This window comes from Suricata suricatta, chromosome 9 (genome assembly GCF_006229205.1).
Source record: "Suricata suricatta isolate VVHF042 chromosome 9, meerkat_22Aug2017_6uvM2_HiC, whole genome shotgun sequence".
Lineage (NCBI taxonomy): Eukaryota > Metazoa > Chordata > Mammalia > Carnivora > Herpestidae > Suricata > Suricata suricatta.
In genome coordinates this window covers 27,140,452-27,162,746 of record NC_043708.1, presented here as the reverse complement: position 1 = coordinate 27,162,746, position 22,295 = coordinate 27,140,452, and the positions used below count along the sequence as shown (strand labels likewise).

Genomic DNA, 22,295 nt, shown 5'->3' with positions numbered 1-22,295 from the left:
GGCTCGAACCCACAAAGAGGTCAGACCTGAGCTTAAGTCTGATGCTCAACTGACTAAGCCATTCAGGCGCCCCCAGTATTTAAAAACTTTTAAAGGTTTATATTGGGGCACCTGGGTGGCTCAGTCGGTTAAGCGTCAGGCTTCGGCTCAGGTCATGATCTCACAGTTCGTGGGTTCGAGCCCCGCGTCGGGCTCTGTGCTGACAGCTAGCTCAGAGCCTGGAGCCTGCCTCAGATTCTGTCTCCCTCTCTCTCTGACCCTCCCCTGCTCGCGCTGTCTCTCTCTGTCTCTCAAAAAATAAATAAAAGACATAAAAAAAAGAAAATAAAAGGTTTATTTATTTATTTTGAGAGAAAGAGTGTAATGGGAGAGAAATGGAAGGACAGAATCCCAAGCAGGCTCTATGTAGTCTGCACAGAATCCAATGTGGGGCTGAATCTCACAAACTGAGCAAAAATCAAAGAGTGGGACACGTAACCAATTGAGCCACCCTGGTCTTCCTGTTTAAAAATTTTAATACAAGTTTCAAATTATTAACATCAACAAGAAAGGATATGTCATACTGTGTGTGTGTGTGTGTGTGTGTTTATACTTATGTATTACTTCCTGATTTGGGGGTTATTCCTGTAAGATTTTTAAAAGATTTTTTCCAAGTTTTACTTATTTAAGTAATCTCTACCACCCAAGATGGACCCCAACTCATGACCCTGAGATCAAAAGTTTCATGCTCTTCCTACTGAGCCAGCCAGGCATCCTTAAATGATGTTAAAAAAACAAAACAAAACAAAACAAAACAAAAATAGACCAGAAACATAGGGGAGAAATTGGCTTTTATCAAAGAACTATAATGAGAATAATAATCTGGGAAGTGGACTATTAAGATTGACACATTGCTCATTCTAATTTGAGCTGATAAACTTTTTGACTATACAAATAGCCTAAATAATTAATGACTCTCTTAGGCTGTAAGTTATTTAAAAAGGTTTCTTTTTTTTAATTTTAGGGTATACAACTTCAAGCTACTTTGCTTCATCTCTAATCATCTGCTAAATGTGACAGTTTTTCTTTTATTCAACCCATGTTCTTGTTTAGAAAATTAAAGTCTCCTTAACATATTTGGTTTGCTATCATTTCACACTATTTTACCATTACTTTTCAATGGGTCTGGTGATTTTCTGAATTTGGGGAAATGGTTTCAATAATATTTTTAACTTTCTCTCATCTTTCTTCTAGGCCTGCAGCAACAAGTAGATCCTAAGCCGTAGTTTCTAGTGAACAGCTTTTGGAATCTATTTTGCCATTTTGCAGGATTTAAAGAACAAAGAAAGGATCCAAATTATTTAATTCTTTACTACTTTCCTGTGTGAATGTTTTTAACCTTTGAGAATCTGAAACTCAAAATGTACTTGGTGGGAAATGTAGCATGATATTATAAATGAATTTTTAGAGTCAGTATATTTCTGCTTATATATTGGCAAATGATTTATAGAGAGGTAAATAAAACATATTCATGGTCAAAGTTTACTTCTCCTAATGACAACGAGGAAGTAAAAGTAACATTCTGAGCAAGCATGAAGATAAAATTGATTTGCTAATGACATTTCACAATTAATGCAATGCCTTATGATATAATCTACAGTTTTGGGTAAGAGGTATACTCTGTTAGGTTATGAGTTCTATTTGAGGATTAGATTCCCATTCCAACCACATCAACAAAACCGGTAAAGATTTTGGCAGCCATGAAAAATTCTAGTTTGGGGACATGTGGAGGTATGGAGATCTGAAACAAAACAAACAAAACAAAAACAAAAAACACTAAGAAAAAAGGCTGCTTGTGTTATAAATATCCATTTTAATTTTATTGAATAAACATTTTACTTTTCCTATTTTAAAAAATATTAAATTACATTTTTCAAAATGAAATTTGTTATTTCAAAATTTAAAATATCCACATTTTACAATAACCCAAAAATAAATAAAATGAATGCTGTATTAGTCTGCTAAGGCTGCCATAACATAATACCACAGACTGGGTGACTTAAACAACAGAAATTTATTTCCTCACAGTACTGGAGGCTGGAACTCCAAGATCAAGGTGCTGACAGTGTTAGTTTTTGGTGAGGCTTCTTTTGTTGGCTTCCAGGAGACCATCTTCTTACTGAGTCCTCAGATGGCCTTTCTTCTGTGGCCACCACTTCTGGTGTGTCTATTCCTCTTATAGGGACACTAGTTATACTGGATTAGGGCCCCACTCTTATGGCCTCGTTTAACTGAAATTACCTCCTTAAAGGCCCTATTTCAATAAACAGTCACATTGGGGTTAGAGCTTCAACACATGAATGAGGGGGCACAATTTAATCTGCAGCAAATAGACCCTCATAATATTCTTTTAGATATATGGTACGTATAAATGTGTGTGCCATATATAATTTTTAAGATTATGCCAACTATTTTGTTTGATAACTTGTATTTTAAATTCAGACATCATGACTGCATGTGAGTAGATGCATTTCAGCAACATTTTTAATGGAAGAATATTATTTCATCGTTTGGATACCAATTCATTTTTGTTGACATCTGGGTTGTTTATCTTTTTGCTATTAAAACCTTGAACACAAATCTCTGCACCTGTCTGATTATTTCTTCAGGAGAAGTCCTAGAAGTAGAACTACTGGGTCACAGAGGTGCACACGTTTTTAAAGCTTTTAATACTATTGCCAACAGCTCTCTAAAAAGGCTGTGTCCATTATAAACAATAGGTATATACGTGTCCCCATTTCTCCATGCCCCTAGGAACTTAGTATTTTTACAATTTTTGTCTAATTTAATAAGAGGAGGGGAGGGGAGAAAGACGCTTCGGTTTTATAAAGCCAGCATTTAATGCTGTCGTTCGCCTCTAGCTCCCTGGAGGGGCTGGGGGAAGGTAACCGGGGAAATTCTTCATATAGCCTCAGTCGGATGTCAGGTGATTACAGCAGGTGATAAAGAGAAGGATGCGAGGGGCAATCTGCAGGGGAAGAGAATTTTTAAAGTTACTTTTGGAGAGGGGCAATTTTATAGCGAGGTTTTAAGGTTTTAAATTTAGGTAGGCACATCACTCCAGATTAGCTGAAATTGCTTTCGGCAGAAAGCATCTCGGGACCACTCTGCGCCGTTATGCGCTCGCCTCCTACGCGTTATCAGCGGCTGCACCGCAGCGACCGAGGAAAGCAGCAGCCGAGCGGGAGGACCGAAGCGTCCGCCGCGCCATCCCACAATGCCCCGCTCACGCCCCCGCGGTGGGGGCCGGGGGGGGGGGAAAGTACTGCTGTCGGGGGTGGGATCCGCGGAGAGCTCTGAGAAGTGCGCACGCGCCCTGACCCCGGCGGGCCCTAGCAACCAGAGCAGTGACAGTAGCAACGGCCGGAATGGTGAGTACCCTCTAGGCCTCGTAGCCGAAGAGGAGAAGAGATTGGAAGTGAAAAAGGGTGACTGTGGCGTCTTAAGGGTTGGGGGGTCCTCGACCAGCGGAAGGAAGCCGGTAACGGACGCTAGCGAGCTCCGGAGTCAGAGGCCTGAGGCGAAAGAGAAGCTGTGGCACGGGGTGGTCTGGGGCGAGGGCGGCCTGGGGCAGATTGGAGGCTGCGTTAATATGGTCGGACTCTGACAGAGAAAAGGAGGGCACAGAGCAGGAAATGCTCGAAAAAGAGCGGATGAGAGGGGGAAAGGTGATGGAAGGCAGAGTGTGAATAAGGATATTTCTCTACATAGAAAAATTTTCCCTCTGGCGAGATGGGGCGTGGGGACCTAGTTATGGGAGGAATGTGTGTAACACCGAGTGCAGCAGTATTCGAACCTGTGATGTGCCCAAGTTGCCCTCCGAATGACTGCAAGTGCAGTTATTAGATAGCATTGTCAACTCCACTCTGATAGAGTATATTAGGATAGCGTTTCTCAAATTTAAGTATGCGTAAGTATCGTTGGCCTAATATTGATCTTGTTGGAATGTAGATTTTGAATTTTTAATGTGATGGGGTTCGGGAATGTGCATTTCAACACTGCACCTCAAGGGGTTCTAAAATTGGAAATCTGTCAGTGGTCTATTCAATCAAAGCCCTTTATGAAGTAGTGATTTTACCTCAACTCCTAATTAAAGTATGCACTGTTTGGCTCACATTTGGGAGTTCCAGCTAGTAGTTTGGAAAGGAGTGTTGTTGGTTGGTTACAGACCCAGCCAGAGCTGTTTAGCAATGTATATGATTGCTCTGCCAGATGGAGATGTTTATGAAGATAAGTTGTCTTCTTTTTTATTTTTAATGTTTATTTTTGAAAGAGAGAGACAGACAAAGCTTGAACAGGGGCAGGGGAGGGGCAGAGAGAGAAGAAGACACAGAACTCCAAGCGGGATCCAGGCTCTGAGCTGTCAGCACACAGGGCTGGAACTCAGGAAACTGTGAGATCATGACCTTCGTGACCTGAACTGAAGTCTGATGCTTAGACAGAGCCACCCAGGCATCCTTAATTAGTTGTTCTCTTTTTGTGATTCCAGTGCTATTTAAGTGGGCAGAAATTGAGCCCAGGAAATTGAAATGATAACGAATTCATGCCTGCCTTTAACCACAAGATTAAATACTACACTTTTAAAAGTAGTTTTCCCAGTGCTTTCCTTACTTTATTCCACAAGCGTGTAGCTGAAAACCACTGCCAAAGAAACAAAAAGTTCTGGAACCTAGGTTTTTGTTTTATTTTGTTTTAAGTTTATTTATTTTGAGAGAGAGAATCCCAAGCAGGCCCCACACCACCAGCACACAAGATCATGACCTGAGCTGAAGTCTGATACTTAAGGACTGAGCCACTCAGGTGCCCCTGGAACCTAGTTTTATGTTCAGGTGAAGAAATAATCAGCTCTAAGCAATTCTGAAAGCATGTACCATGAGAATTATTGAAAATCTTCAAATAGAGGATCAGAACCAGTAGTTACATGAAGCTAGCTGACACTGGGAACTCGTAGTTCTGGAGCCCTCCAGAAATGAGGCCCACATGATTTTTTTAATTAAAAAACATTAACGGGGCGCCTGGGTGGTTCAGTCGGTTAAGTGTCCGGCTTCAGCTCAGGTCATGATCTCACGTTCGTGGGTTCGAGCCCCGCATCGGGCTCTGTGCTGACAGCTAGCTCAGAGCTTGGAGCCTGCTTCAGATTCTGTGTCTCCCTCTCTCTCTACCCCTCCCCTGCTCGCACTGTCTCTCTCTGTCTCTCAAAAATAAATAAAAATGCACATACACAAAAACCAAAAACATTAGCTTCCAACGTCTTTAAATGTTCATATGTCACATCAAAACCCAGATGTATGGCCTCTCTGAAAAATCAGAAATGCCATATTTCACCATTGGATATATTTTTGTATTACTAAAATATGGTGGTGTCATATAATTGGCAACACCTTTTGTTTGTTTGTGTAGAGAGAGAGAGTGGGGGAGAGGAGCAGAGGGAGAGAGAGAATCTTAAGCAGGCTCCGTGCTCAGCATGGATCCCAACTTGGGGCTTGATCCCACTACCCTGATCTCATGACTTAAGCTGAAATCAAGAGCCTGTCACTCACCTAACTGAGTCACCCGACTGAGCCACCCAGGCACCTCAGCAACATCTTTTCTCTCTTACTGGTATATAAAATAAGGGTGTTTAAAAAAAATTTTTTTTAATGTTTATTTATTTTTGAGAGACAGAGAGACAGAGCACAGGTGGGGAAGGAACAGAGAGAGACAGAGACACAGAATCCAAAGCAGTCTCCAGGCTCTGAGCTGTCAGTGCAGAACCCGACTCGGGGCTTGATCTCACTATCTGTGAGGTCATGACCTGAGCTGAAATGAAGAGTTGAGTGCTTAACTGACGGAGCCACCCAGACACCCCTAAAATATCTTATTTTTAAGTAATCTTTACACCCAAGCATGGTGCTCAAACTCACAACTGCAAGACTGAGAGTCACACATGCTACCAACAGAGCCAGCCAGGTGCCCCTTAAAGAGAATGATTTTATTTTATTAAAAAAATTTTTTTTGAGAACACTAAAATTTTTTTTAATGTTTATTTTTGAGAGAGAGAGAGACAGAGAGAATGAACGGGGGAAGGGCGGAGGGAGAGGGAGACACAGAATGCAAAACAGGCTCCAGCCTCTGAGCTGTCAATACAGAGCCTGATGTGGGGCTCAAACTCATGAACCATGAAATCATGACCTGAGCTGAAGTTGGATGCTTAACCTACTGAGCCACTCAGGCACCCTGTGAGAACACTTTTTTAAAAATTATTTTTTTAAGTTTATTTATTTTGATAGCATAAGAATGTGAATGAGGGAGACAGAGAGAGAGAGAGAGAGAGAGAGGGAGAGAATCCCAAGCAGGCTCTGCTCTTCAACAGAGTCCTACAGTGAAAAAAACAGATATTTTATGGTTCTTGGTACAATTGTAAATGAGATCGATGTCTTGATTTCCCTTTCTGCTGCTTCATTATTGGTGTATAGAAACACAACCAATTTCTGTGCATTGATATTATATCCTACAACTTTGCTGAATTCATGAATCAGTTTTATCAGTTTTTTGGTGGAATCGTTTGGGTTTTCCATATAGAGTGTATCATCTGTGAAGAATCAAAATTTGACTTCCCCCTTGCCAATTTGGATGCCTTTTATTTCTTTGTGTTGTCTGATTGCTGAGGCTAGGACTTCCAGTACTATGTTGAATAATAGAGGTGAGAATGAACATCCCTGTCTTATTCCTGACCTTGGGGGGAAGGATCTCAGTTTTTCCACATTGAGGATGATATTATCAGTGAGTCTTTTGTGTATAGCCTTTATGATCTTGAGATATAATCCTTCTATCCTTACCTTCTTGAGGGTTTCTATCAAGAAAGGATGTTGTATTTTGTCAAATGCTTTCTCTGGGTCTATTGAGAGGATCATGTTGTTCTTGTCCATTCTTTTTATAATGTGATGACACATTGATTTATTTACAGATATTGAACCAGCCCTGCATCTGAGGTACAAATCCTACTTGATGATGGTGAATAATTCTTTTAATGCATTTTTGGATCTGGTTTACTAGTATCTTGTTGAGAATTTTTGCATCCACATTCATCAGGGAAAGTGGTCTATAGTTTTCCTTTTTAATGAGTTCTTTGTCTGGTTTTGGAATCAAGGTAATGCTGGCCTCAGAGAATGAGTTTGGAAGTTTTCCTTCTATTTCTATTTTTTGGAACAGCTTCAAAAGAATAGGAGTTAACTCTTCTTTAAATGTTTGATAGAATTTCCCTGGAATCGCTTCTCGGCCTTTTGGCTAAGATCAAGCAAAGTATCTGTTCACGTTAGCTTAATATCTGACGCGTCCTCTATTAGGGGACAGTATATTAGGTGAATTTTTAGAGCCGGGAGCTGGACTGGGAACTTGCTCCGTCTACTCCGCGCATCGCCCTGGTATTGCAGTGCTTCCAGGAGCGGTGCCCCCCTACTTCTCTCCTCGGCGGGTCTCCCAAAAGTAGACCCTGGTCTTTGCTGGTCTTTGCTGGTCTTTGCTCTCCATCGTGTGTCTCCTTCTTTCTTGAAGGACCGCCGTGCTTCTGGAAAAGGCTTCCTTGCTTCCCGTCGCCTCTCTGTCTAGTCCTCTTGCGGGTGGCGGCTCTTTTTTGCCTCAGTCTCTTACGAGTTTGGGGGCTTTGTCGTTCCCGGTCGCTCTGACAAAAACAAACAAACAAAAAAAAGAATTTCCCTGGAAAGCCATACATCCCTGGACTCTAGTTTTTTGGGAGGGTTTTGATTACAAATTCAGTTTCTTTTCTTATTATGGGTCTGTTAAAATTCTCTTTTTCTTCCTGTTTCAGTATTGGTAGTTTATATGTTTCTAGGAATTTGTCCATTTCTTCCAGATTACCCAATTTATTGCCATACAATTGCTCATAATATTCTCTTATTATTGTTTGTGTTTCTGCAGTGTTGGTTGTGATCTCTCTTCTTTCATTTTTTATTTTATTTATTTGGGGCCTTTCCTTTTTCTTTTTCTTCAAACTGACTAGGGGTTTATCAATTTTGTTAATTCCTTCAAAGAACCAGCTGCTGGTTTCACTGATCTGTTCTACTGTTTTGTTTTGCTGTGTTTTGTTGTATTTTGTTTTGTTTTTTATAACATTGATTTCCACGCTAATCTTTATTATTTCCCATATTCTGCTAGTTTTGGGTTTTGTTTGCTGTTCTTTTTCCAGCTCTTTAAGGCATAACATTAGGTTGTGTATCTGAGACCTTTCTTCCTTCTTAAGGAAGGCCTATATGCTATATACTTCCCTCTTATGACTGCCTTTGCTGCATCCCAGAGGTTTGGGGCTGTGGTGTTACCATTTTCATTGGCTTCCATGTACTTTTTAATTTCCTGTTTAACTTTTTTGTTAACCCATTCACTCTTTAGTAGGATATTCTTTCATCTCTAAGTATTCGTTGTCTTTCCAAATTTTTTCTTGTGGTTGATTTCAACTTTCATAACGTTGTAGTCTGAAAATATGCATGGTATGATCTTGATCTTTTTGAACTCGTTGAGGACTGATTTGTGACCCAGTATGTAAACTGTTCTGAAGAATGTACCATGTGCACTCGAGAAGAATGTGTATTCTGCTGCTTTAGGATAAAAATGTTCTGAATATAACTGTTAAGTTCATCTGGTACAGTATGTTATTCAAAGCCAGTGTTTCCTTATTGATTTTCTATTTAGATGATCTGTCCATTGTTGTAAGTGGGGTGTTGAAGTCCCCTATGGTATTCTTATCAATGAGTTTCTTTATGTTTGTGATTAATTGATTTATGTTTGGATGCTTCTCACGTTGGGGCCATAAGTGTTCACAATTGTTAGATATACTAATTATGATATAATGCCTTTCTTCATCTCTTGTTATAGTCTTTATTTTTAAATCTGGATTGTCTGATTTAAGTATGGCTTAAATCAGACAATCTTTTGGTGACCATTAGCATGATAGATGGTTCTCCATCCCCTTACTTTCAATCAGAAGGTGTCTTTAGGTCTAAAATGGGTCTCTTACAAACAGCATATAGATGGATCTTGTTTTGTTTTCCATTCTGTTACCCTATGTCTTTTGATTGTAGTGTTTAGACCATTGACATTTAGAATGAGTACTGAAAGATATTTATTGCCATTGTGTTGCCTGTAGAGTTGGAGTTTCTGGTGGTGTTTTCTGGTCCTTTTTAGACTTTGTTGCTTTTGGTCTTTTTTGTTTTGCTTTGTCTTTTCTCCTCTCAGAGAGTCCCCCTTAAAATTTCTTGCAGGTCTGTTTTAGTGGTCACAAACTCCTTTAGTTTGTCTGGGAAACTCTTTATTTCTCCTTCTATTTTGAATGACAGCCTTGATGGATAAAGAATTCTTGGCTGCAAATTTTTCCAATTCAGCATGTTGAAAATATCCTGCCGTTCCTTTCTGGCCTGCCAAGTTTCTGTGAATAGGTCTGCTGCAAACCTGATCTGTCTTCTCTTATAGCTTAAGGACGTTTTTCCCTTGCTGCTTTCATAATTCTTTCCTTGTCTGTGTACTTTGTGAATTTGACTATGATATGCCTTGTTGATGGTTGGTTTTCATTGAATCTAATGGGAGTTCTCTGTGCTTCTTGGATTTTGATCCCTGTGTCTTTCCCCAGGTTAGGAGAGTTTTCTGCTGTGATTTGCTTACATAAACCTTCTACTCCTTTTTCTCTCTCTTTATCTTCTAGGATTCCTATGATTTGGATGTTATTTCTTTTTAGTGAGTCACTGAGTTCTCTAATTCTTATATCATGCTCTTTTGGCTTAGTTTCCCTACTTTTTTCTACTTCATTATTCTCCATAATTTTGTCTTCTATATCGCTGATTAACTGCTCTGATTCATCCGTCCTTGCAGCCATGGCATCAATTTGAGATTGCATCTTTGTTATAGTGTGTTTAATTTTGTCCCAACTACATTTTGCTTCTTTTATCTCTGCAGAAAGGGATTCTATGCGTTTTTCAACCCCAGCTGTATTCTTATTATTGTGATTCCCAATTCTAGTTCAGACATCCTACTGGTATCTGTGTTGATTAATTCCCTGGCTGTCATTTCTTCCTATTCTTTCTTTTGGGGTGAATTAATTTGTTTTGTCATTTTGGAGGAAGAAAAAGAATTAATAAAATAAAAAATTAAAATTAAAAAGATTAAAAACAACACAAAAAATCAAATAAGGGAGGCTAGATCCTAGGTACATTTAATATGCTAGATCCTGAATCCTTGAAAGAAGCTTGATTGAATAGAGAAGAAAGGGAAAGAAAAAAGAAAAAGAAAAAACAAGGTATAGTTTAAAAATTAATAAAAGGTATACAATAAAATAGAATAAAATGAATTGGAGAAGGTAAAATAGAATAAAAAAATAAATTGCCAATGGAGCACCTAGATGGCTCAGTTGGTTAAGTTTCCAACTTTGGCTCAGGTCATGATCTCACAGTTTGGGAGGTTGAGCCCCACATCAGGGCTCTGTGCTGACAACATGGAGCCTGGAGCCCGCTTCTGATTCTATGTCTTCCTCTCTCTCTCTCTCCCCCTCCCCCTACTCACACTGTCTCACCCTCAAAAGTAAATAAATATTAAAAATTTTTTGATAAAAATAAAAAAATAAATTGCCAAAAAGTGCAATAAATTTTTTTAATTTATGTAAAAATGGAAAAATAAAATTTTTTCTTTCTGTATCCAAGAATAAGAAAAGAAAAAGACAAAACAAACAAAAAACCCCAAATAGAGGGACCAGCAAACAGAATGAATTCCAAATGAAATTATGTCCAGTTTTCCCCAGAAGTCAAACTATGAAGCACTTTATAGTCTGTACACAAAGCAGGTGGAGAGACTTATGGTGGTCCTCTAGGGCTTGGTTGATGCAGTTGGACAAGACTTGGTGTAATGGCTCTGTTCTCCACTAGGTGGCACTGCTTAGCTTACTGGGGTGGATCGGTGTGGCTCATCTGCTCACGTTTGTGTGCATGTACAGGAAAGGTGAAAATGGCTCACCCACCTTCCCAGTATCTAGTATTAGAGCTCTGTGCTCTGCCCTACTGGCAATCAAGCATCCCTCCTTTGTTTCTGGCTTATGTCCATTACCCACTTCCAAGCTGTCAGCCTGCCAGACAGTATCTCCCTCCTGAATTTTATCTCAGATGGGGCTGTTTCCAAACCCCTCACTTCTGAGGGTCCTGCTGCTTGGACCTGTTCCAACTGTCTGGGGGAGAGTCGTGCTTAGCAATGGACAGATGCTGGCTTGCCCTGTGGGAACATTCCTGCAACCATGCTGCTGTAGGGGCTCAGAGGTTGTAGCTGGATGTCAGCTTGCCTCAGAATAAGGTTGTCTGATGGGGTAGTGGCAGTGTTTCAGGGATTATAGTAAATCACAACACACAACCTGTATCAGGTTTCACCGCATCCTAGCATTTTGTCCCAATACCAATCATGTTCTCTGGGGTATGGTAGGAACTTTACCCGTGGGGAGGCTCCACGGCCTCTACCAAATGCTCTCCTGGCAGGGTAGCAGGGAAACCGCTTCTCCCCATGTGACCCACAGACCCATCAGACCTTGCTGCCTGCTCCTGGGGATTTGCCCTTCCCACCAGAGCACTGCCAGGTATTGGGCTGTGGAATTTCTGAAGCTGCTCTGCACTAATTATAGAATCCTAATGATATTGAAACCCTCTCCTTGCTCCCTTACTTGTTTAGGCACTTGTGGGTGCTTCCCCTCTTTCTCTTTCTCTCCAGCTACTTTCAGGGGAATTGCTTTTCTGTACTCTTCGCCCTGCTTCTCTGTCCTCCCTCTGCAAATAACCCTCCCTACCCTTCACAGCTTCTCTCTTCCCCAGTTCACCTCTCCGTGCTCCAAACCTGCCGAGTTTCGTGGCTCAAGTATGCAGATTGCTGTGTCAATCCTCAGATTGGTTTTCTAGGTGTGCAAAATGGTTTGATGCTGATCTAGTTGCATTTCAGGGATGAGAGAAACAGAGAACTTCCATGCTGCTTCACCATCTTGGCCCTCCTCTCATTATATACTTTTTAAGATTATTTTTAGTATTATCTTAGCAGTGTGGTTCTTCTTAACCATCTTATTTAAAATAAACATACTCTAGGGGCTCCTGAGTGGCTTGGTTGGTTAAGTGGCTGACTTTGGCTCAGGTCATGATCTCACAGTTTGTGAGTTCAAGCCCCACAACAGGTTCTCTGCTGTCAGCGTGGAGCCCGCCTCAGATCCTCTCTCCCTCTTTTGCTACCCCTTCCTCATGTTCTCTCTCTCTCTCAAAAATAAACATCTAAAAGAAATAAACATACTCTACACACATACACACACGTCCTAATACCCCTTACCAAGTTCAGCTTTTTCTTTCTCCTTAGTAATTGTCACTTTCTAGTATACTGTATAATTTATTTATTTATAAAATGTTATTTTTCATCTGTTTCCTGCCAATTGGTGTAAGTTTCATGAAGGCAGAGATCTTTGTTTTGTTCATTGATATGTCCTAAGCATGTAGGAAAAGAATGTTTGGTACATAGTAGACAATAAATATTTAGTAAGATGAATGAATTTCTTCATTAAGTATGACATTTGCTATAGGATTTTGGTATGTAGCTTTTATCGAATAATGAATTTCCCTTTAACTCTTAGTAAATTATTTATATATAGGCTTTTTGTTGTTGTTGTTAAATAATCCTTATGCTCCTGGGATTAGCTATTCTTGATTATGACTATTATTCATCATTGGCTCTGGAGATCTAATGTTGTATCTAGGATTTTCAAATCTATGCTGAGAAGTAAAGAGGGGATCCTTTATCTGGCTGTAGCATCAAGGTTATTGTAGCCTCATAAAATAAATTGGCAGTTTTCCCTCTTTTTCTGGTTCCTGAAACAACTTGTTTAACAGGGAATATCTGTTCCTTAAAAATTTGGCAGAATTTACTTGTAAAATTCTCTAGGCTTGGAGCTTTAAAAGAGGAGAATAAAGGTAAATCTCTGATTATTTTTTTCACTTTTTAATGTTTTTATTTATTTTTGAGAGAGAGACAGAATACAAGCAGGGGAGGGGCAGAGAGAGTGGAAGACACAGAATATGAAGCAGGCTCCAGGCTCTGAGCTGTCAGCACAGAGCCTGATGTGGGGCTTGAACTCTTGAGCTGGGAGATCATGACCTGAGCTGAAGTCGGATGGTTAACCTACTGAGCCACCCAAGTGTCCCTCTGATTATCTTTTTAATGTTAAAAAATAGTTTTTGGCCAAGGGCACCTGGGTGACTCAGTCAGTTAAGCGTCAGACTTTGACTTAGGTCATGATCTAATGGTTCGTGGATTTAAGCCCCACGTCGAGCCTGGAGCCTGCTTCTGATTCTGTCTCCCTCTCTCTCTCTGCCCCTCTCCCACTCGTGCTCTGTCTCTCTCAAAAATAACTATTAAATAAATAAAAAATAAAATAGTTATTGGCCTATTGAGGTTTTCTGATACTTCATGTGACACTTTGGCACTTTTGTGTTTTTTCTAAAAACTCATTCTTTGTCTAGGTTTTCAAACTTATTACCGTAATTTGCTTATAATATTTTATTTTTATTTTATCTATTTAAAATGTTTATTTTAGAGAGAGCACAAGCTGGGGTAGGGGAAAGAGAGGGGGACAGAGGATCCAAAGCAGGCTCTGTACTGACAGTAGCGAGCCTGATATGGGGCTCAAAACTCATCAATCATGAGATCATTGCCTGAGCTGAAGTCAGAGGCTCAACTGACTGAGTCACCCAGGCACCCCTTATTTATTTTTTAATGTTTATTTATTTATTTTGAAAGTGTGTGAGTAGGGAAGGGGCAGAGAGAGGGGGAGAGAGAATCCCGAGCAGGGCCCGCACTGTCAGCTCAGAGTCAGACTTGGGTTCCATCTCATGAACCAAACCATGAGATCATGACTTGAGCCATTATCTAGAATTGGATGCTTAACCAACTGAGCCACCCAAGGTATCTGTTTTATTTCCGCTGATTCTACATGTTTGTTGTATAGTTGTCTTTATCTCAATTAGGCTTGCTTGAGATTTAGGAATCAATTCTTAGTTTTGTCAATCATTTTTTTTCTGGTCGGTTTTCATCAACTTCTTCCTTTGTATTTCTTTCAGCCTTCTTTGTGTTTGCAGTGATGTGTTTTTTTCAAATGTCTTGAATGTTTAGCTTATTGTTTTCTGTCTCTTATTTTTTTAAATACAATTTATTGTCAAATTGGCTAACATATAGTGTGTATTGTGAGCTCTAGGTTTTGGGGGTAGATTCCCGTGATTCATCACTTACATACAACACCCAGTGCTCATCCCATCAATTGCCCTCCTCAATGTTTTCTCTTCTTTTTTAATAAATGCATCTGAAGCTTTAAGTCTCATTTTAAATATTATATTTCTTAAATTTTAGTATTTTTGTTTTTTATTGTTTTACTTTAATTTATAGTTTATTCTTTAACCCAAGGGTATTTATTACTATGTCTTTACTTTCTAGACATAATGACATATATATGCTGTTATGAGCATATACATGTTGAGCAACACATGTTTGAACTACACTGGTCCACTTATGCAGATTTTTTCAGTTAAATACACTATAGTAATATAAATGTATTTTCTCTTCCTTATGATTTTCTTAATAGTGTATTTTAGTGTCAGAATATAGGACATAATACATACGACATACAAAATATGTGCTAATCCACTGTTTTTGTTTCGGGTAAGGCGTCTGATCAATAGTAGGCTATTGGTAAAGTTTTGGGGGAGTCAAAAGTTATATTCAGATTTATGACTGTCCCTAATGCTCATCTTATTTGAGAGTCAACTATACTTTAACATGTTTCCTTTTGTTATTAAGGTTTTTTTTTAATGAACTCTAGCAATAATTTATTTTTTATAATAGCTTATTGTCAAGTTAGTTTCCATATAACACCCAGTGCTTCTCCCCACAAGTGCCCCCCCATGACCATCACCCCCTTCTTCCCTCCACCTCCCCCTTCAGCCCTCGGTTTGTTTTCAGTATTCAGTAGTCTCTCATGATTCGTGTCCCTCTCTCTCCCTAGCTCTCTTTCCCCCTTCCCCTCCCTATGGACCTCTGTTAGGTTTCTCCTGTTAGACCTATGAGTGCAAACATATGGTATCTGTGCTTCTCTGCCTGACTTATTTCACTTAGCATGACACCCTCGAAGTCCATCCACTTTGCTACAAATGGCCATATTTCCTTCTTTCTTATTGCCATGTAGTACTCCGTTGTGTATATATACCACATCTTCTTTATCCATTCATCAGGTGATGGATATTTAGGCTCTTTCCATGATTTGGCTATTGTAGAAAGTGCCACTGTGAACATTGGGGTACATGTGCTCCTATGCATCAGCACTTCTGTATCCTTTGGATAAATCCCTAGCAGTGCTATTGCTGGGTCATAGGGGAGTTCTATTGATAGTTTTTTGAGGAACCTCCATACTGTTTTCCAGAGTGGCTGCACCGGTTTACATTCCCACCAACAGTATAGGAGGGTGCCTGTTTCTCCACACCCTCGCCAGCATCTATAGTCTCTTGATTTGTTCATTTTAGCCACTCTGACCAGTGTGAGGTGGTATCTCAATGTGGTTTTGATTTGTATTTTCCTGATGCTGAGTGATGTTGAGCATCATGTCGTGTGCCTATTGGCCATCTGGATGTCCTTTTTGGAGAAGTGTCTGTTCAGATCTTCTGTCCATTTCTTCACTGGATTATTCATTTTTCGGGTTTGGAGTTTAGTGAGTTCCTTATAGATTTTGGATACTAGCCCTTCATCTGATATGCCATTTGCCACTCTCTTTTCCCATTCTGTCGGTTGCCTGTTAGTTTTTTTCTTGTTTCCTTTGCAGTGCAGAAGCTTTTTATCTTGATGAGGTCCCAATAGTTCATTTTTGTTCTTGATTCCCTTGCCTTTGGAGATGTGTCAAGGAAGAAATTGCTGCAATTGAGGTCAGGGAGGCTGCTTCCTGCTTTTTCCTCTACAGTTTTTATGTTTTCCTGTCTTACATTCAGGTCCTTTATCCATTTTGAGTTTATTTTTGTGAGTGGCATAAGAAAGTGGTCTAATTTCATTCTTCTACATGTTGCTGTCCATCTCTCCCAACACCACCTGTTGAAGAGGCTGTCTTTTCTGTTTTGTCAAAGATAATTGGCCATACACTTGTGGGTCTAGTTCTGGGCTCTCTATACTATTCCATTGGTCCATGTGTCTGTTTTTGTGCCAATATCATACTGTCTTGATGATGACAGCTTTGTAGTAGAGGCTAAAGTCTGGGATTGTGATGCCTCCCGTTTTGGTTTTCTTCTTCAATATTACTTTGGCTATTTGGGGTTTTTTTGTGGTTCCATACGAATTTTAAGGTAGTTTGTTCTAGCTTTGAAAAGAATGCTGGTGCAACTTTGATGGGGATTACATTGAATGTGTAAATTGCTTTGGGTAATAAAGACATTTTCACAATGTTTATTCTTCCAATCCATGAACATGAGATGTTTTTCCATTTCTTTGTGTCTTCTTCAATTTCCTTCATAAGTCTTCTATAGTTTTCAGCATACAGGTCTTTTACATCTTTAGTTAGATTTATTCCTAGGTATTTTATGGTTTTTTGTGCTATTGTGAATGGGATCAGTTTTTTAATTTCTTTTTCTGTTGCTTCATTTTTGGTGTATAAGAATGCAAACAATTTCTGTACATTGATTTTGTACCCTGCAACATTACTGAATTCATCGATCAGTTCTAGAAAGCTTCTGGTGGAGTTGATTGGGTTTTCCATGTAAAGTATCATGTCATCTGTGAAAAGTGAAAGTTTGACTTCTTCTTTGCTGATTCTGATGCCTTTTATTTCCTTTTGCTGTCTGATTGCTGATGCTAGGACTTCTAACACTATGTTAAACAACAGTGGTGAGAGTGGACATCCCTGTCGTGTCCCTGATTTCAGGGGGTAAGCTCTCAGTTTTTCTCTATTGAGGATAACATTAGCTATGGGCTTTTCATAAATGGCTTTTATGATGTTTAAGTAAGTTCCTTCTATCCCAAGTTTCTTGAGGTTTTTATTAAGAAGGGATGTTGTATTTTGTCAAATGCTTTTTCTGCAACTATCGACAGAATCATATGGGTTTTTTTCTTTTCTTTTCTTTTGTTAATATAATGTATCACATTGATGGATTTGCGAATATTGAACCAGCCTTGTAACCCAGGAATGAATCCCACTTGATCATAATGGATAATTCTTTTTATATGCTGCTGAATTCGATTTGCTGGTATCTTGTTGAGTATTTTTGCATCCGTATTCATTAAGGATATTGGCTTGTAGTTTATTTGTTGGGTCTCTGTCTGGCTTAGGAATCAAAATGATATGTGCTTCATAGAATGAGTCCGGAAGTCTTCCTTCCATTTCTATTTTTTGGAATAACTTGAGAAGGATCGGTGTTAACTCTGCTTTAAATGTCTAGTAGAATTCCCCTGGGAATCCATCTGGCCCTGGGCTTTTATTCGTTGGGAGAATTTTGATAACTGATTCGATTTCTTCACTGGTTATGGATTTGTTCAGATTTTCTATCTCTTCCTATTTAAATTTTGGTAGTGAATGTACATTTAGGAATTTGTCCATTTCTTTTAGATTGTCCAGTTTGTTGGCATTTAATTTTTCATAGTAGTCTCTGATGGTTGCTTGTATTTTTGAGGGATCTGTTGTAATAGATCCATTTTCCTTCATGATTTTGTCTGTTTGAGTGTTCTCTCTTTTCTTTCTAAGGAGCCTAGCTGGAGGTTTATCAATTTTGTTTATTTTTTCAAAAAAACAACTCTTGGATTCATTGATCTGTTCAATTGTTTTTTTGGATTCTATATTGTTTAATTCTGCCCTGATCTTTATTATTTCTCTTCTTTTGCTGAGTTTGGGGTGCTCTTGCTGCTCCCTTTCTAGTTTCCTTAGGTGCACTGTTAGGTTTTGAGTATGTGCTTTTTCTAGGAAATGGCCTGGATTGCAATAAACTTTCCTCAAAGGACTGCCTTTGCTGCGTTCCAGAGAGTTTGGATTGTTGTGTTTTCATTTTCATTTGTTTCCATATATTTTTTAATTTCCTCTCTAATTGCCTGGTTCACCAGTCATCCTTCAGTAGGGTAGTTTTTAACCTCCACATTTTTGGAGGTTTTCCGGACTTCTTCCTGTGGTTGATTTCAAGTTTCATAGCATTGTGATCTGAAAGTGTGCATAGTATGATCTCAATTCTTTTGTATTTATGGAGGGCTGTTTTTGACCTAGTATGTGATCAGTCTTGGAGAATGTGCCATGTGCATTCAAGAAGAAAGTAAATTCCCTAGCTTCAGGATGCAGAGTTCTAAATATATCTATTAATTCCATCTGTCCCAGTGTGCCATTCAGGTCCATTGTTTCTTTAGTAATTTCTTGTCTGGTTGACCTATCCATTGTTGTAAGTGGGGTATCAAAGTCCCCTGAAATTAGCACATTCTTATCGATAAGATTGCTTCTGTTTGTGATTAGTTGTTTTATGTATTTGGGAGCTCCCGAATTCGGTGCATAGATGTTTATAATTGTTAGCTCTTCCTGATGTAGAGACACAGTAATGATTATATAGTGTCCTTCTTCATCTTTTGTTACTACCTTTATTTTAAAGTCCAGTTTGTCCAATATATGTACGGCTACTCCGGCTTTCTTATGACGTCCAGTCACATGATAGATATTTCTCCATCCCCTTACTTTCAATCTGAAGGTGTCTTCAGGTCTCAGGTGAGTCTCTTGTAGACAGCAAATAGATGGATTTGGTTTTTTTATCCATTCTGCTACCCTATGTCGTTTGAGTGGAGCATTCAGTCCATTTACATTTAGTGTTATTGAAAAATGTGGGTTTAGGTTCATTGTGTTCTGTGTAGAGTGCATGTTTGTAGTGATGTCTCTGGTGTCTTATATTCCTTGCTACATTTCCCTCATAGAGTCCCTCTTAGGATTTCTTGTAGGGCTGGTTTGGTGGTGATGAATTCTCGCAATTTTTGTTTATTTGGGAAAACCTTTATCTCTCCTTGTATTTTGAATGACAGGCTCACTGGATAAAGAATTCTTGGCTGCATATTCTTCTTGTTCATCACATTGAAGATTTCCTGCCATTCCTTTCTGGCCTGCCAAGTTTCAGTAGATAGGTCTGTAACCACTCTGATAGGTTTCCCTTTGTATGTTAAGGCCCTTTTATCCCTAGCTCCTTTCAGAATTCTCTCTTTGTCTTTATATTTTGCCGGTTTTACTATTATATGTCGTGCTGAAGGTCGGTTTACATTACGTCTTAGGGGAGTTCAGTATGCCTCTTGAATTTCAATGTCTTTCTCTTTCCCTAGATTGGGGAAATTTTCGTGTATAATTTGGTCCAACACCCTTCAGGACCTTTTTCTCATTCTTCCTCTTCAGGAACTCCTATGATATGGATATTGTTCCTTTTGATTGTATCACTCAGGTTTCTGATTCTCCTTTCATGCTCCTGTATCACTTTCCCTTTTTCTCGGCTTCCTCTTTTGCTGTAACTGTGTCTTCTAATTCACCTATTCTCCTCTCTGCTTCTTCAATCTGTGCATTGGCAGCCTCCATCTTATTATTCACCACATTTATAGCCTTTTTTTAACTCCTCACAGCTGTTTTGAAGGTTCCTAATCTTTGTATCAATATCTTCTCTGACAGCTTCTATGCTTTTTTCAAGCTCAGCGATTAATTTTATGATAATCGTTCTAAATTCTTGTTCAGTTATGTTGCTTATGTCTGTTTTGAGCCATTCTGTCGCTGTGATTTCTTCCTGGAATTTCTTTAGAGGAGAGTTCTTTCATTTTGTCATTTTGGCTAGCTTTCTGTCTCATCAATTTTAAAAGCTCTTTCTGCACTTTGTGCCTGTTAGTATGGCTCTATTAAAGGAGGTTCTTTGACTATTCAGGGCCTATCTTTTCAGGAGATACTCTTTTAATGGTGTCTCTCAGTTTCTCTTGTTGTGCTTGTATTTAATATATTTCCTTACTCAGTGATAATTGAGACTTTCCACTATGTGTGCTTTGGCCTGTTTTTTGAGGTAGCCCTGAAAAGGAACACAGACAAACACACAGGGAACATAAGCACGCAAACACACTGACAGATCCGGTAAACAAGCAAACCAAATGGGAAAGGAAAAAAGGGAGCAGGAAAGAAAAGAGGACCGGAAAGGAGAAAGAAAACAAAAACAAAAAACCCAGGGCACAGAGACAGCCAGAGATAAAGGATAGTCTGAGAGCCTAAAACCTGAGGCGGATAAAGATAAGAATGAGATAAGCAAAAAATATCTGGATGGTTAGGGTTGATCTAATCACAGCAGTGTTCCCAGACTCCAGTGGGAAAAGGGAGAGAAGGATGAAATAGGAAAATAGAAAAAAGAAAACAAAGGGAAAAATTATGGAAGCTTAAAAATTAAAAATAATTAGGATAGACTAAATTGAAAAAAAATTTAAAAATAGCACGAAGCAAAGAATCCAGCTCTCCAGGCGGATGGGCGTGGTTCGATGTAAGTATGTCGGGACTCTGGGCCTGATCTCAGGCCCCGCCTTAGTGGATGCAGGGAGAAGAATGGCGGTGCCTCAAGTCCCTCTCAGACCACTAGTTGCCAGCCACTTTCTTGAGCCAACCTCCCCATGCCACGGGCAGGTCAAGTTGTTTCGGTTTTCTAAGGTACACTAGGCCTTCAAATCCGTTTAATATTTCCGCCGCCACCATTATCCTCTCTGGCAGCCAGGCGGCTTTCTTGTCGGGACTGCGCAGCGGGATTGGGTAGCCAGCCCTTCCCTGGCTCCACCCGAGGTGCCAGGCCCACCAGATCTCGAGCCCCTGAGGGGTCGGATTTCTCTCCCTGTGCCCATCTGCTGCGTATGGAAATTTTGTCTCTTCACCACGCCACGGCTAAGGTCTCCCTTCAGCCTCTCCTCTTCCCCTCAGCTCTGTATCCCCCTGGAGGCCAGCTCGCATCCTGCGTCTCCCACTGCTGCCGTGTCGCTTGCAGCATGGCCCGCTCACAGGCAGTTCTCAAAGTTCTGTGCCAGCCTGCACAGCCATCCTGCGCACTCGCAACCCTGCACGGTGTTGTGCAGCCTCTGGACCTGCACTCTGTGTGGCCCGGGGCTAAGTCTCTTAGCAATAATTTAAAGGATGTCTTCCTTTTCTTACATTTAAAGTTGTAAGTGTCATATTAAATTGAATCGAAGATACTATTAATTAAAAGAGTGCAGCATTATTTTACGTTCTAAGAAAGAAAATAAGAAATTGGAATTAAATACTGACAGGTAATTTCTTTTCACTAGAATTTTTATTTTGTACCTATTGACAGAGTTCTTTTAAATGTATTTGGCGAGCACCTGGATGGCTCAGTTGGTTAAGCATCCAGCTTCAGCTCAGATCATGATTTCACAGTTTGTGAGTTTGAGCTCCCCCTCGGGCTCTGGGCTGACAGAGTCTGGAGCCTGCTTTGGATTCTGTGTCTCCCTCTCTCTCGGCCCCTCCCCTAGTTGTGCTTTCTCTCTTTCTCTCTCTCTCAAAGATGAATAAACATTAAAAAATTTTTTTAATTAAATGTATTTGGTTATGTAAGTTTTTATCATATATCATTCTCTGCAAACATAAAAAGGAATATAAGTATACAAAATAAAATGGTTAATGTTTTTCTAGATATTTACATTTTCTAGATATTTACTATATTTTTTAGATATTACTGGCCACAGTAATTGTAAATTGTCCCTGGTTGTAAAATGCATCCAAATTTCAAAGATGTTAAAATGTAAAAGATGTAGATCTTAGGGGCGCCTGGGTGGCTCAGTCGGTTAAGCCTCTGACTTCAGCTCAGGTCATGATCTAATGTTCGTGGGTTCGAGCCCCGTGTCGGGCTCTGTGCTGACAGCTCAGAGCCTAGAGCCTGCTTCAGTTTCTGCGCCTCCCTCTCTCTCTTCCCCTACCTGCTCATACTATGTCTCTCTCTGTCTCAAAAATAAATAAAACATTAAAAAAATTTAAAAAACAAAGACTTATAAAAAAAAGATGTAGATCTTAGAATCAATAAAATAAGACATTTTAATATCAAATGTTAAAAGGTGCATATTTTTGGTAAACCAAGTGGAGTGAAGTATATGGGCCTAATACCTTGATTTTCTTAATTTATCTGAGAGGTGTTTATTTTTTTAATGTTTATTTGTTTATTTTTGAGAGGGAGGGAGCGCATTCACACAAGCAAGTGAAG

General features: G+C 39.6%; 1 protein-coding gene and 1 non-coding gene across 2 annotated transcripts in view; both read left to right on the top strand.

The window, feature by feature from the left end:
- Positions 1-3,366: 3,366 nt before the first annotated feature.
- The window catches only part of DNAL1 (dynein axonemal light chain 1), a 54,043-nt gene continuing 35,114 nt past the window's right edge, over positions 3,367-22,295 (top strand). Inside the window, exon 1 of the mRNA XM_029951429.1 lies at positions 3,367-3,410. Coding sequence (XP_029807289.1) covers positions 3,408-3,410 — 3 coding nt within the window. The 5' untranslated portion in view covers positions 3,367-3,407. The remainder of the gene's footprint in view (positions 3,411-22,295) is intronic.
- LOC115303282 lies at positions 7,286-7,476 on the top strand. The gene has a single exon (XR_003913971.1). It is a non-coding gene; the product is annotated as a U2 spliceosomal RNA (small nuclear RNA).